This window comes from Bos indicus x Bos taurus, chromosome 10, assembly GCF_003369695.1.
Source record: "Bos indicus x Bos taurus breed Angus x Brahman F1 hybrid chromosome 10, Bos_hybrid_MaternalHap_v2.0, whole genome shotgun sequence".
In the NCBI taxonomy this organism is placed as follows: Eukaryota; Metazoa; Chordata; class Mammalia; order Artiodactyla; family Bovidae; genus Bos; species Bos indicus x Bos taurus.
Window position 1 is genome coordinate 23,735,773 of NC_040085.1, and position 12,600 is coordinate 23,748,372.

A 12,600-nucleotide genomic window follows, 5' to 3' on the forward strand; every position below is an offset into this window, starting at 1 on the left:
TTTCCCCTCTCTCATAAATGTTAAGAAGTTATCCCTCTTTTCCAGTGTCAATGTGCTGTTGCTGTCTCTGTGGGTGAAAGCATTCTTTTCTCCTAGAAAGTACATGATGGGCTGATTTTCTAAGAAATGAAAAATGACTGCTGTGCTCACGTCAGATGGATACCACATGAAGTGGAGTGCGGTCCCTTTGTTTCCTTATTAGCATCACCAGCTCCTCTATTTGTAGAGCTGTAATAAAAACAGCTTCTTTACTGTGTGTCCTGTTGGTTTATACCAACCATGTCAGGTCCATAAACCATGGTATATTAAAGTGTAATAGACTGTGTAAAGAATACCAAGGAAGATATTCCAACCTCTATCCCTTTCCCTCAGTTCACAGTTTACTGCCTCCCAGATGGGCATCCATAAATATGACTTAATTATGTTTGGCATAAAACTCCCACTTTCTTTGAAGAGTGCCCTCCTCCTTTTGCCACTTTTAGTGCATGAATGCAACCCTCTTGAGGATAAAACTTTGGATATTTCAGTTATCTAGATGATGAATGTTCTTAGTCTATTTTTGGAAGTGTCATTTTCTTTATAAAAACTTTACATTTTTTGTAATTACTATACTCAAAAAATTCAGTCCAATATAAATGAAACTCAAAGAGTTAATGTTTTTTGTGCCTGTGATGTATCAATCTAAATAATGGATCAGTCTAAAACAGGATTTAACAGGATGATAAATAGTCCTCTCTTACCCTTTGATTCTATGGCAGTCTTCTCTTTTGCTGCAAAAAGAAAATGGAAGATTTGAAATTGCTGTGCCAGGGAATGGCGTGTGGTCCCGCAGTGGAGAGACAGTGAGCAGAGAGTGTATTCTGTTCGCATGGGTTCCTTGCTCTCAGATAAGTGGAGTACCTCCTAGGTAGTTGAGAGAAACACTATGAAATAGCTTAGGTCACTGTCCTGAAGAAGCACAGAGTCTGAGAGAGTATGCAGACTGCCAACCAAGGACCCCAGTACCGTGACCCACGTATGTGAACACAGTGCTGTTAGAGCTCCACAGAAAGAGCGTTCACCACTCCATGGAGGAGAGGCCCACTTGGAGGGCTTCACAGTCAAGGTCATTTTAAAGCTTGGTTTTTGAAGAGAGAAAAAGACTCTTATAGTGGGCATGTTTGGGAGGGAGAAAGGCAGGATAAGGAGGCATTCAAATCAGAGGAAACAGTTTTCCCAGCACTACTAATTGAAGAGTCTATCTTTTCTCCATTGTATGTTCTTGCCTTCTTTGTCATAGATTAATTGACCATAAGTGCGTGAGTTTATTTCTGGGCTCTCAATCCAGTTCCATTGATCTTTGTAGACTCAGAGATCAGTATGTGCCAGTATCATACTATTGTATGTATCATAGTATTGTCTGAAGTCAGAAAGCATGATTCCTTCAGCTCTGTTCTTCCTTCTCAAGATTATTTTGGCTGTTTGGGGCCTTTTTTATTTCCATACAAATTTTAAAATTATTTGTTCTAGTGCTGTGGAAAATACCCTTCATATTTTGATAGGGATTGCATTAAATCTGTAGATTACCTTGAATAGTATGTTCATTTTAACAATATTCTTTCAGTTCAAGAACATGGTATATCTTTCCCCATCTGTTTGTGTCATCTTCAGTTTCTTTCCTCATGTCTTACAGTTTTCAGAGTACATATCTTTACACCTTTGGGTAGGTTTATTCCTAGATATTTTATTATTTTAGATGTGATTGTAAATTAGAATTATTTCCTTAACTTCTCTTACTAATAGCTATATATAAAAGAATGAAATTAGTACATTTTCTCTCACCATATTAAAAAATAATGTTAAAATGGATTAAAGACCTAAATGTAAGACCAGAAACCATAAAACTCCTAGGTAGAACTTTTTTAAATATAAATCACAGCAATGTTTTTTGATCTGTCTCCCAAAGCAAAGGAAATAAAAGCAAAATTTAAAAATAGGACCTCATTAAACTTTACAGCTTTTGTACAGCAAAGCAGACCATCAACAACAAAAAACGGCAGCATCAGCTTTGTGAGTAAAGTGGGGAATGTGGGTTTGATCTCTGGGTTTAGAGGATCCCCTGGAGTGGGACATGGCACCCCACTTCCCACTCACTCCAGTATTCACACCTGGAAAATGCCATGGGCAGAGGAGCCTGGTGGGCTGTAGTCCATGGGGCTGCAAAGAGTTGGACGTGACTAAGCACCTGAGCACACCCGATCTGATGTGAAAATGACATCAAGGAAAATTAACATCTACTGAGAATGGTTGTTAACGTTCTCAAGCGAAAAAACACTTTGCTTGAAATTGTGTACTATTCATCCCAATGTCAAAGAGCTGGAGTGGTGACTGCTAGCATTTGCTTCTAGCCAATCAGCAATAAATAGCAGCCACCCACGGGTGCTTGGCGTGTGTTAGTCACTGTTCATCTCTCACGTTCAGCATGTCCAATACTCGCAACCACCTTGCAAGATCTTATCATTCTAATTTTATGAGCAAGGTTCAGTGCAGTCAGCTGACTTCCCCAAGGTCTCTCGATTAATAAGTGGCAGAGCAGAAATTCAAGCCAAGTCCACCTAACACAAAGCCCAAGCGCTCTCCACTCTACCACACCTGTACTTAACTTGGTCAAGCAGCCATCCAGCTGGAAGCTTGGATCCCCAGCAGCCTCTGCATGGCATTGAGTCATTGAAGATCTGACTGCAATGATTCTGATTCAACCAAGAACTGTGCTTTTTTCATGTAGCCCTCATAACTGTGTGGGAGGTAGGAGGTAGGTCATTATTTCTAGAGGAGGAATCTGGAATACAGGATATGTGCATCTTGTCCATGACATTGCATGGCAATGCTGGGCTTGAAACTTGGCCTTTAAGTAGCTTGAGTTCTGATTTGCATTCCTTGGGCCCGCAACCAGTGAATAGAAAGGATCATTTCTGCTTCAGTTGGTCGACCACAGTACTTATGAATTTCAGAATCGTTATCGTGGGGCAACTTTATGAAAACTAATGAAACAATGGCCACCCAATGAACCAGGAAACAAAATGCCAAGGCATTAAGTATTTACACAAACACAAATGGCCTTTATTCAGTAAAGGCTGCACTAAATAAAATCCACAAAATTATCTCTTAAATAAAAAACTTCCAAAGAAGCTGTGTTGCTTTCTCTCTGGGACATAGAGTTACATAAGAAATAAATATCATTCTTTAAGGGAGAAAATTAAAACATAAGAAAAGCAACACAGTTCTATCTGTGATAGAGAAATTATAGGATGCTGTAGGCAGGTCACCAAGCAAAAACCACTACACTCTCTCCTGGCCCCTCCATTAAATTACCATCATCACAGTGTATACCTGGTCTTGATAAGGAACTTTGGAAGACAGAATTGATGGTAAGCAAAATATCTCATTTTCAGTACTCTGGTTTGTTTTTCTTATTGCTTTTATTATCTTAAGTTGTGAGACTGTTACCATTCTAAGCAGTTGTTTTAGTCCCTTGATTTGAAAAATAATTTGTTGAGACAATGAGACAACTTTTTGCAAAAGCAAAGAAAAGAGAAAAAAGGCGGGTCAGGGATGCCTGTTATTTCTCTACCTCCCCTAGTGCTGTGTCAGTATCTGACAGTGTCTCCAAACTTAAACTCTTCTGGAAGCCTACCCACCTTCCTCTTAGCTACATGCATTCATGCATGCTCAGTCATGTCCGACTCTTTGTGACTCCATGAACTGTAGCCCACAAAGCTCCTTTGTCCGTGGGATTTTCCAGGCTAGAATACTGGAGTGGGTTGCCATTTCCTACAGGGGATCTTCCTGACCCAGGGATCAAACCTGCATCTCCTGAATTGGCAGGTGAATTCTTTACCACTGAGCCACCAGGGAAACCCCCTCTCCCATATCTACTACCAAATTAAACTGAAAAAGAAGCATACTTATGCTCTATCCATGGAATTGTACAATAGAAAACAAAGGAAATTCCGCACCTGGATTCAGGACCACTGCTCGTCTTATTTGTAGGATAAGGACAGTTTCTGTCTAAGATGTGCCATCTTCAATTTAAACTTTGTCTCTCCCTTTTTGTGTGGGGTACCTCTGTGGCATGCTGTGGCTGCCTGCTAAGTTGCTTCAGTTGTGTCCAACTCTGTGCGACCCCAGAGACGGCAGCCCACCAGACTCCCCCATCCCTGGGATTCTTCAGGCAAGAACACTGGAGTGGGTTGCCATTTCCTTCTCCAATGCATGAAAGTGAAAAGTGAAAGTGAAGTTGCTCAGTCGTGTCTGACTCCTAGTGACCCCATGGACTGCAGCCTACCAGGCTTCTCCGTCCATGGGATTTCCCAGGCAAGAACACTGGAGTGGGTTGCCATTTGCTTCTCCAATGCATGGAAGTGAAAAGTGAAAGTGAAGTCGCTCAGTCGTGTCTGACTCCCAGCGACCCCAGGGACTGCAGCCTACCAGGCTTCTCTGTCCATGGGATTTTCCAGGCAAGAGTACTGGAGTGAGTTGCCATTGCCTTCTCCTGGGTAATGTTATTTTTGTTTTACTCAGAACATTGAGGACTTAAAATGTATAATGACATGGTTGGAAATTTCACACATTGTGGCAGGAGAAATACTTTAGGCTGGTGGAACTTCAGGGTCACACAGGGAAGTGGCTGCCTTTTCTGTCTGAACAGTGGCCGTTGACTTAAGAAAGCTTGAGATCTCTAGGTTCTTCTACTTTTCTTGAAGGCTCTCATCCCCACAACCCTCAGAGGTTCTGCAGTATGCATTGCCACTTAGCAATACCTCTTTTTACATTTGGATACTGGTTTTTTTTTTTCCCCCCAAATAACTATATTCATAGAGTTCTTGCACAGTCTTCAACTCATGCTTAATTCAGTTTGGGAAGGGTATTTCTCGTGACTCAGTTTATATGCAGCAATGGGGTTGACCACAGTCTACTTAGCACAGAGTGGAAGTAGCCAGTTAGAAACAGCTAGTGACAGAGAATAGTACCCGTAAGCTCCAGGAAGATCACTCAGGCCTCAAAGGAATTTTCTCCCTTATTTGATCATGTACATAATTAATAATCACTGGATAAGAACAAACCACTAGTCGATTTCATATTTGGGGGAACTTGGTAGCCTAGGAGAGATGCAAGCCACTTCTCTGTGTCTGATTGGCTAAGAACTCAAATAATTCACAGAGATTCCTGCTTGAAGAACTAGAGAAATCATAGCACAAAAAAATGGCAATGACTGTGACTTTTCCTAAAATGATGTAGCTATCTAAATCATTTTAATGTAAAAAGATTTTGTTGAAATTTACTGAACTTAGAGCCACTAGTATCCAGTTTTAGCCTGACATTCTTCTTTAGCCTGTGTTCATATTTTGAATATGAAGTCTCATGTTCAGGAAACTTAGTATCTGTCTATTTAAGCAACTATTGTCAAGTATATACATTTTTAGCTAAAGTAATTTATTTAACATGTAGACACTTTTCCATGTTTAAGGCCAGATGAAGGGGCTGCTCTCCTGAAGCTTACATTCAATGTTGTGTAATAAATGAGTAAATGGATAGTCTGTCGGGTAGATAGAGGCTCTAAGGAAAAGAGGCGGGGCATGCGTGGCAAAGGATAATGTTTAATGTGGCAGGATCAGAGAAGGTGATATTTGAGCTGAGACCTAATGCAGAGAGGGAGCCAGTCACACAGGGGCTGTGGGCAGTGTCCTCCAGGGAGGAGGGAAAGGCAGGTGCAGTGGTCCCCAGTCCACACACTCAGTGTGCTCCTTCAGCGATCCTGCCAGCTAGGCTGGAAAGAAACAAGCGTGAGAAGGAGGAGATGACATCATAGGGAAGCCAGGGGGCAGGCTGGCAGGACCTTTGGGCCATTGTAAAGGCTTCAGAGGCTTTGTCAGAAGAGATGGCAAGCTGTTTTGGTCAGGGAAATAAATTAATAAATTTACATTGATTAAGTGAATAATGATGAGATGCTAATAATACCTGTCCTGTCATTTATCAGGCATATCTTAGGTGCTAAGGGCTTTACATGTATTATCTCATTTAATCTTTATCACATCTGTGTGATGATAGTCTCTGTGGCTATGCTCATGGTACAGATCAGGCCATAACTACACAGTTCATCATGAGTGACTTGTCCAGTCACACAGGTAGTAAATGGCAGAGCTAGGCTTATTAAATAGCCTAGCTATTTAATATCCTTTGAAATATCTTAGCTATTAAAATCTTTTAATATCCTTTTAAATATCCTAGTTTTTAAGATCCTTTAATACCTTTCATGAGGTATCACAACATAGCTCGTTATGATTGATTTTCTTTTCTCATTCATTTTAACATCATAAGCATTAAATGAAAAAATTCTTTTTCAAGTTGAAGTATAGTTGATTTACAATGTTGTTAGTCTCTGCTCTACATCATAGTGATTCAGGTATACATACGTATACATTCTTTTTTTTTATTCTTTTCCATTATGTCATCACAGGATATTGAATATAGTTCCCGAGGCTACATAGTAGAATCTTCTTATTTATTCATTCTGTTGTATATATACTAGTTTGCATCTGCTAACCCCAATCAAGATTGCCAGGAGAAACAATCAATAACCTCAGATACACAGATGACACCACCATTATGGCAGAAAGCGAAGAAGAACTAAAGAGCCTCTTGATGAAAGTGAAAGAGGAGAGTGAAAAAGTTGGCTTAAAACCCAACATTCAGAAAGCTAAGATCATGGCATCCAGTCCCATCACTTCGTGGCAAATAGATGGGGAAACAATGGAAACAGTGACAGACTTTATTTTTGGGGGCTCCAAAATCACAGCAGATGGTGACTGCAGCCATGAAATTAAAAGACCCTTGCTCCTTGGAAGAAAAGCTATGACCAACCTAGACAGCATATTAAAAAGCAGAGACATTAGTTTACCGACAAAAGTTTATCTAGTCAAAACTATGGTTTTTCCAGTGGTCATGTTTGGATGTGAGAGTTGGACTATAAAGAAAGCTGAGCGTGAAAGAATTGGTGCTTTTGAACTGTGGTGTTGGAGAAGACTCTTGAGAGTCCCTTGGACTGCAAGGAGATCCAACCAGTCCATCCTAAAGGAAATCAGTCCTGAATATTCATTGGGAGTACTGATGCTGAAGATGAAACTTCAATCCTTTGGCCTTCTAATGTGAAGAATTGACTCATTGGAAAAGACCCTGATGCTGGTAAAGATTGAAGGCAGGAGGAGAAGGGGATGACAGAGGATGAGATGGTTGGATGGCATCACAGACTCAATGGACATGAGTTTGAGCAAGCTCTGGGAATTGGTGATGGACAGGGAAGCCTGGTGTGCTGCAGTTCATGGGGTCGCAAAGAGTCAAACACGACTGAGCAACTGAACTGAACCCCAAACTCACCCTCCACCATCCTCATCCCCAGCTCCCCCTTGGCAACCACGTGTCTGTTGTCTATGCCTGTGAATCTGTTTCTGTTTCATAGATAAGTTCATTTGTGTCACATTTTAGATTCCACATATAAGTGATACCATATGATGTTTGTCTTTCTCTGAGTCACTTAGTATGATAATCTCTAGATCCATCCATGTTGCTGAAAATGGCGTTATTTCATTCCTTTTTATGGCTGAGTAGTATTCCATTGTAAATATGTACCATATCTTCTTCATGCATTCCTCTGTGAATGGACATTTGTTTCCATGCTCTGGCTACTGTGAATAGTGCTGCTATGAACACAGAGATGCATGTATCTTTTTGAATTATAGTTTTGTGTGGATACATGCCTGTGAGTGGGATTGCTGGATCACATGGCAGCTCTGTTTTTAGTTTTTTGAGGAATCTCTGTACAGTTTTCCATAGTGGCTGCACCAACTTATAGTTCCACGAACAGTGCAGAAGGGTTCCCTTTTCTCCACACCCTTCTAGCACTTGTTATGTTTAAACTTTTTAATGAAGACCATTCTGACTAGTGTCAGGTAGTTTTGATCTTTGATCTCGTGGCAGTTTTGATCTTTTCACGTGCCTGTTGGCCATCTGTATGTCTTCTTTGTAGAAATGTCTGTTTAGGTCTTCTTCACTTTTTTAATCAGGTTACTTGTTTTGTGTTGCTGAATTGTATGAACTCTTTGTATATTTTGGAAATGAAGCTCTTGTTGGTCACATCTTCTGCAAACATTCTCTCCAATTTCATAGGTTGTCTTTTCATTTTCTTTATGGTTTCCTTTGCTATGCAAAAAAGCTTGCCAGTTAGATTAGGTCCTATTTGTTTCTTTTTGCTTTTATTTTTATTGCTTTGGGAGGCTGACCTAAGAAAACACTGGTACAATTTATGGCAGAGAATGTTTGGCCTGTGTTCTCTCCTAGGAGGAATTTTATGGTATCATGTCTTATATTTAAGTCTTTAAGCCATTTTGAGTTTATTTTTGTGCATGGTGTGAAGGTGTGTTCTAACTTCATTGATTTATATGCAGCTGTCCAATTTTCCCAACACCACTTGCTAAAGAGACTTCCTGTCCATTGTATACTCTTGCCCCCTTTGTCACAGACTAATTGACCATAGGTAAATGGGTTTATTTCAGCCTCTCTATTCTGTTCCATTGATATGTCTGCTTTTGTGCCAGTACCATGCTGTTTTGATTACCATAGCTTTGTAGTAGTGACTGAAGTCTGGGAGCGTTATGCCTCCTGCTTTGTTCTTTTTCCTCAGGATTACTTTGGCAATTCTGGGTCTTTTAAAGTCCCGTATAAATTTTAAGATTCTTTATTCTAGCTCTGTGAAAAATGTCATGGGAAATTTGATAGGGACCATGTTAAATGTGTAGATTGCTTTGGGTAGTATGGCCATTTAACAATATTAATTCTTCCAATCCAAGGGTATGGCATATCTAAATGAAAGAAATCTTAAGGCTCATAGAGATTGTCTTGATGATTTTTCTAGACATATTTAAAGTGTTAAGATTTGTATTATCATATATGACAGTATTATCTTCTGATTAAAGAGAAAATATATAAAAGAGCCACTCCAAAATGAAACCTCCCAGTTTCCCTGTGGCCCTTCAGAACATGGGTTCTTTTATATATAAATACAATAGGTTTTTGTTGGTTATCCATTTTATTTTATTTTTTTTATTTTATTTTATAACACCAAGAACATTTTGTACTGGGGTATAGCCAGTTAACAATGTGATAGTTTCAGGTGAACAGTGAAGGGACTCAGCCATACATATACATATACATATACATATGTATATCCATTCTCCCGCAAACCCCCCTCCATCCAGGCTGGCACATAACACTGAGCAGAGTTCCGTGTGCTATACAACAGTTTTTTGTTGGTTGTCCATTTTAAATATAGGAGTATGTATGTGACCTTCCCAAAAGTTCTTAATCTGTAAATTCAGAATTCTATCTCAGTATCATTTATTTCTTTAGTAATCATAAGTATTTTTTTCCAATGCATTTAAAACATTAAGAAAAGAGACCATAGGCGTCCTTAGACCATGGGTATAGAGACAGCGTATGCAGTGATTCCGGTGAATCCCTTTGAATTTGAGCAGAACTGCTAAAAATGGTACTGAGTTTATGTTGTTTTGAGGGAGTGGGGTTGCTGAGCACATACCAAAGGGTCACAAAGAGGCCAGCTGTAGCTTGGATGACCACATGTTCCAATCTGGCCAAGGTCATTCCACTTTAAGCCTTTGTTCAGCATAATTAACAATATCACCCCTTTCAAAAGTATTCCAGAAAGAAAAATGCATTGTATTTACGGTCGCCATTAGCCGTAGCTGTTAACAAGAAAGCAGGACAGTGGACAGAGAGAATTGACTACAATCACCAGGACATGTCACAGGGGCTGCCAACCCCTGAATTTGGACTTATTTTGATAATAACTGGATGTAATCGAAGTCAGATTACACAAAGGATATATGATGGAAGAAAATGCTGTTCTAATTCATAATTAATTCTCTTTCACAGCCAAAAAGGAACATAAAATGGAAGAAGGTCACTTGGAGAATGCACAGAAAAGGTAAGCAGCTCTGACTGGCCTCGAGCCTCTCTTTGACCATCCGTTCTTTTTTTATTATTATCAAGAACATTCACAGTGCTATGCAACCGTCAACTCCAAGGGCAGACTCTGTACTCACTAAACCATAACTCCCCCATTCTCTCCTTCTTTCAGCCTGGCAATTACCATCCTACTTCCTGTCTCTGTGACTTTGACTTCTCTAGGTACCTCATGTAAGCGGAATCCTACAGAACTTTTCCTTTTATGACTGGCTGATTTCACTTAGCATAATGAATGATAAGCCATTCTTTCGACTGCCTCCCCGCCGCCCTCCCCTTCCCCCCGCCCCCCCCCCCCCGCCCCATGAAGACTGTGCATCCAGGAGCAGTTGGAGTCTAAGGAGAGCTGGAGTGAAAAACTCCAGGAATAGCCCTTGGGAATAGTTTTCCTCGAGAATCAGGGAATCTTCCAGAAGTGACCCACCTGCCTCACGAGGTCTGACACTATTTCCATCTGTTTGCCTCTCCCTCGTTACTCTGCTCCTAAAGACTCCGTGGGTGATGGGAACAAGGGGACCCTTAGTAGTACAACTAGATAAACCAATTATTACAGGTAACCTAAGAGACCTACATTTCTCCTCAGGTTCTGGAGGATGTGGTAAACAGGGGGCAACTGGAGAGTAGGGACTCATCTCTCTGTGTGCCCAGAAAACTCCCCCAGCAGTTGGGAAAGAGACCTCAGGGGTCTTCTATTCAAGCTCTACCTACCGCAGACCTCTTCTGTGTGCTTGTTTCTCTTAATAGGCACCCAAGTGAAATTATCCCCTCACCTGTGAGAGCTCAGTAAGGATCGGCTGTGGTGTCTTGGAGCCCCTCGCTTTACGGTGGTTTTTCTTTTTGGCAGTTGACCAGCATTAGTCAGCTTGGCCCTCTCCCACTCTTAGGAAGGTGAGGGGGAATACACTTAGGCTTTCTCATACTCAGAGCTAAAAAATCTGAGATAAATTTTGCTGGGACCCATTCTAAAAAGTACCAGAAAGTTAGATAAGGACAGGAAACAGTATATAAAGTAAAATGAACTTTACAAACGTGTGAGGAGAAGAGTTCACTAAATGCAAGTGAACAAGCTCTAGAAATGAACCCTTTTCCTCCTGTTTCAGCACAATTTCTGAGAGTTCTGAAAGTCGGTAGTCAGTAGTGCTGTTTCTGCTCTGCATTGACGAATGCTGACATCTTGCCCTTCTTCCCACTTAAGTGCCAATAAAATAAAATGCAGATAAAAGCAAGGTGAAGGCTAATCTCACGATTTTCTAAGTGCAGACATGTTCTTGAATCATGATTATCATCTTTGCATGATAATTTTAACAACCAAGATGATCACATGGTTCTGTTTATAGATTTTTAGATTGTGCCCCTTTATTGGCTTTATCCCCTAAGTATTATATATATTTTACATTACCCCTGTATTAAGCTTCCCTTCATCAGCATGTCAAGCTGGTGTGTCTGCGTTATATAAATATCCCACAAGCATAAAAAAAGACCATTCACAAGGGCACATGGGTATCAGGCCAAACAAAATTTCACTTTCCAAGGTGGATGTCAAATATCTAATCCTCTTCAAGATTCTCGCTCCAGGAAAAGGGGGCCCTTGTGAGAGGGGCTGATGTTGCTGCTGTGCATTAGCTATGCTGAGGGGGGTCATAAATTTTGGTTGTCAGCGTTTTCCGTGACTTTGTGGTGAAGGTAGTCTAGCTTTCATGTCATACATGAAATATGTTAGATCCCATCTTTAATGTAGAAACCACAGTTGTTTGGTTACACTCTTGAAGGAGGTTGGTGGTCAGTGTTGCAACATTCGTGTGAGATTTAGGAAATTCTTATGTTGTATTCTCAAGAGAAACAATTTACTCTGAGGCTAAGGAATATTTGCTTTTCCTCAGCATTTTCTGAAGGCATGCATGAGGGGCAATAAGCGGATATGTTCCACCCTGGCATCTCAACGCTGCAAAAGAAAAACCATTCCCTTTGCCACGGGCTCTTTGATAGAATCATTGTCTGAACTCTCAAAATGTTTATCTGAGTCAGAAAAGATGGAAATCAGACAAGGAGTTACAGCAGAGAGAAAAAGAATCAGGGAGCAATTGAGAGTGGAGTAGAGAGGTTTTATAGAACCTAATATACAGTTAGAAACCTGTCTTTTAAAAGTTGAAAACTATGTTAGTTACCTACTGAGAAACAAAAGAAAATTCCAATATTGTTGTCAAATAGCAGCAGTTTTCATGCACAAATTACAGAAGGTTTTCAATAATCAGTCTTCTGTGAATCAGAATTGAGTTTGAAAGGGAGAGAGTTGTGTTTGGGGACGGGAGGGAATAGTCTAGACTTTATCAGATAGCTGTGGGTTTATATTCTAGCATTTGGCTTTTCCTGGAACAAAGGGATCATGATGAAATCCAATAAGGCACACCCTCAGAGTGGCTTCGTCTTCGTTAAACTTGCCAAGTGCCAAAGCCAGGCCATCCTCTGCAACTCTGTTTGCATTGGTTCTTCTGAAGAGGTTCACTTGCTTTCTTAATCACATAGGGG

At 40.4% G+C, this 12,600-nt stretch overlaps 1 protein-coding gene across 1 annotated transcript in view; it reads left to right on the forward strand.

Annotated features, from left to right (window-relative positions):
* FMN1 (formin 1) overlaps positions 1-12,600 on the forward strand; it is a 457,430-nt gene that overhangs the window by 404,620 nt on the left and 40,210 nt on the right. The window contains 1 exon segment of the mRNA XM_027553461.1: positions 9,985-10,036. Within this exon segment, the coding sequence (XP_027409262.1) occupies positions 9,985-10,036 (52 nt within the window).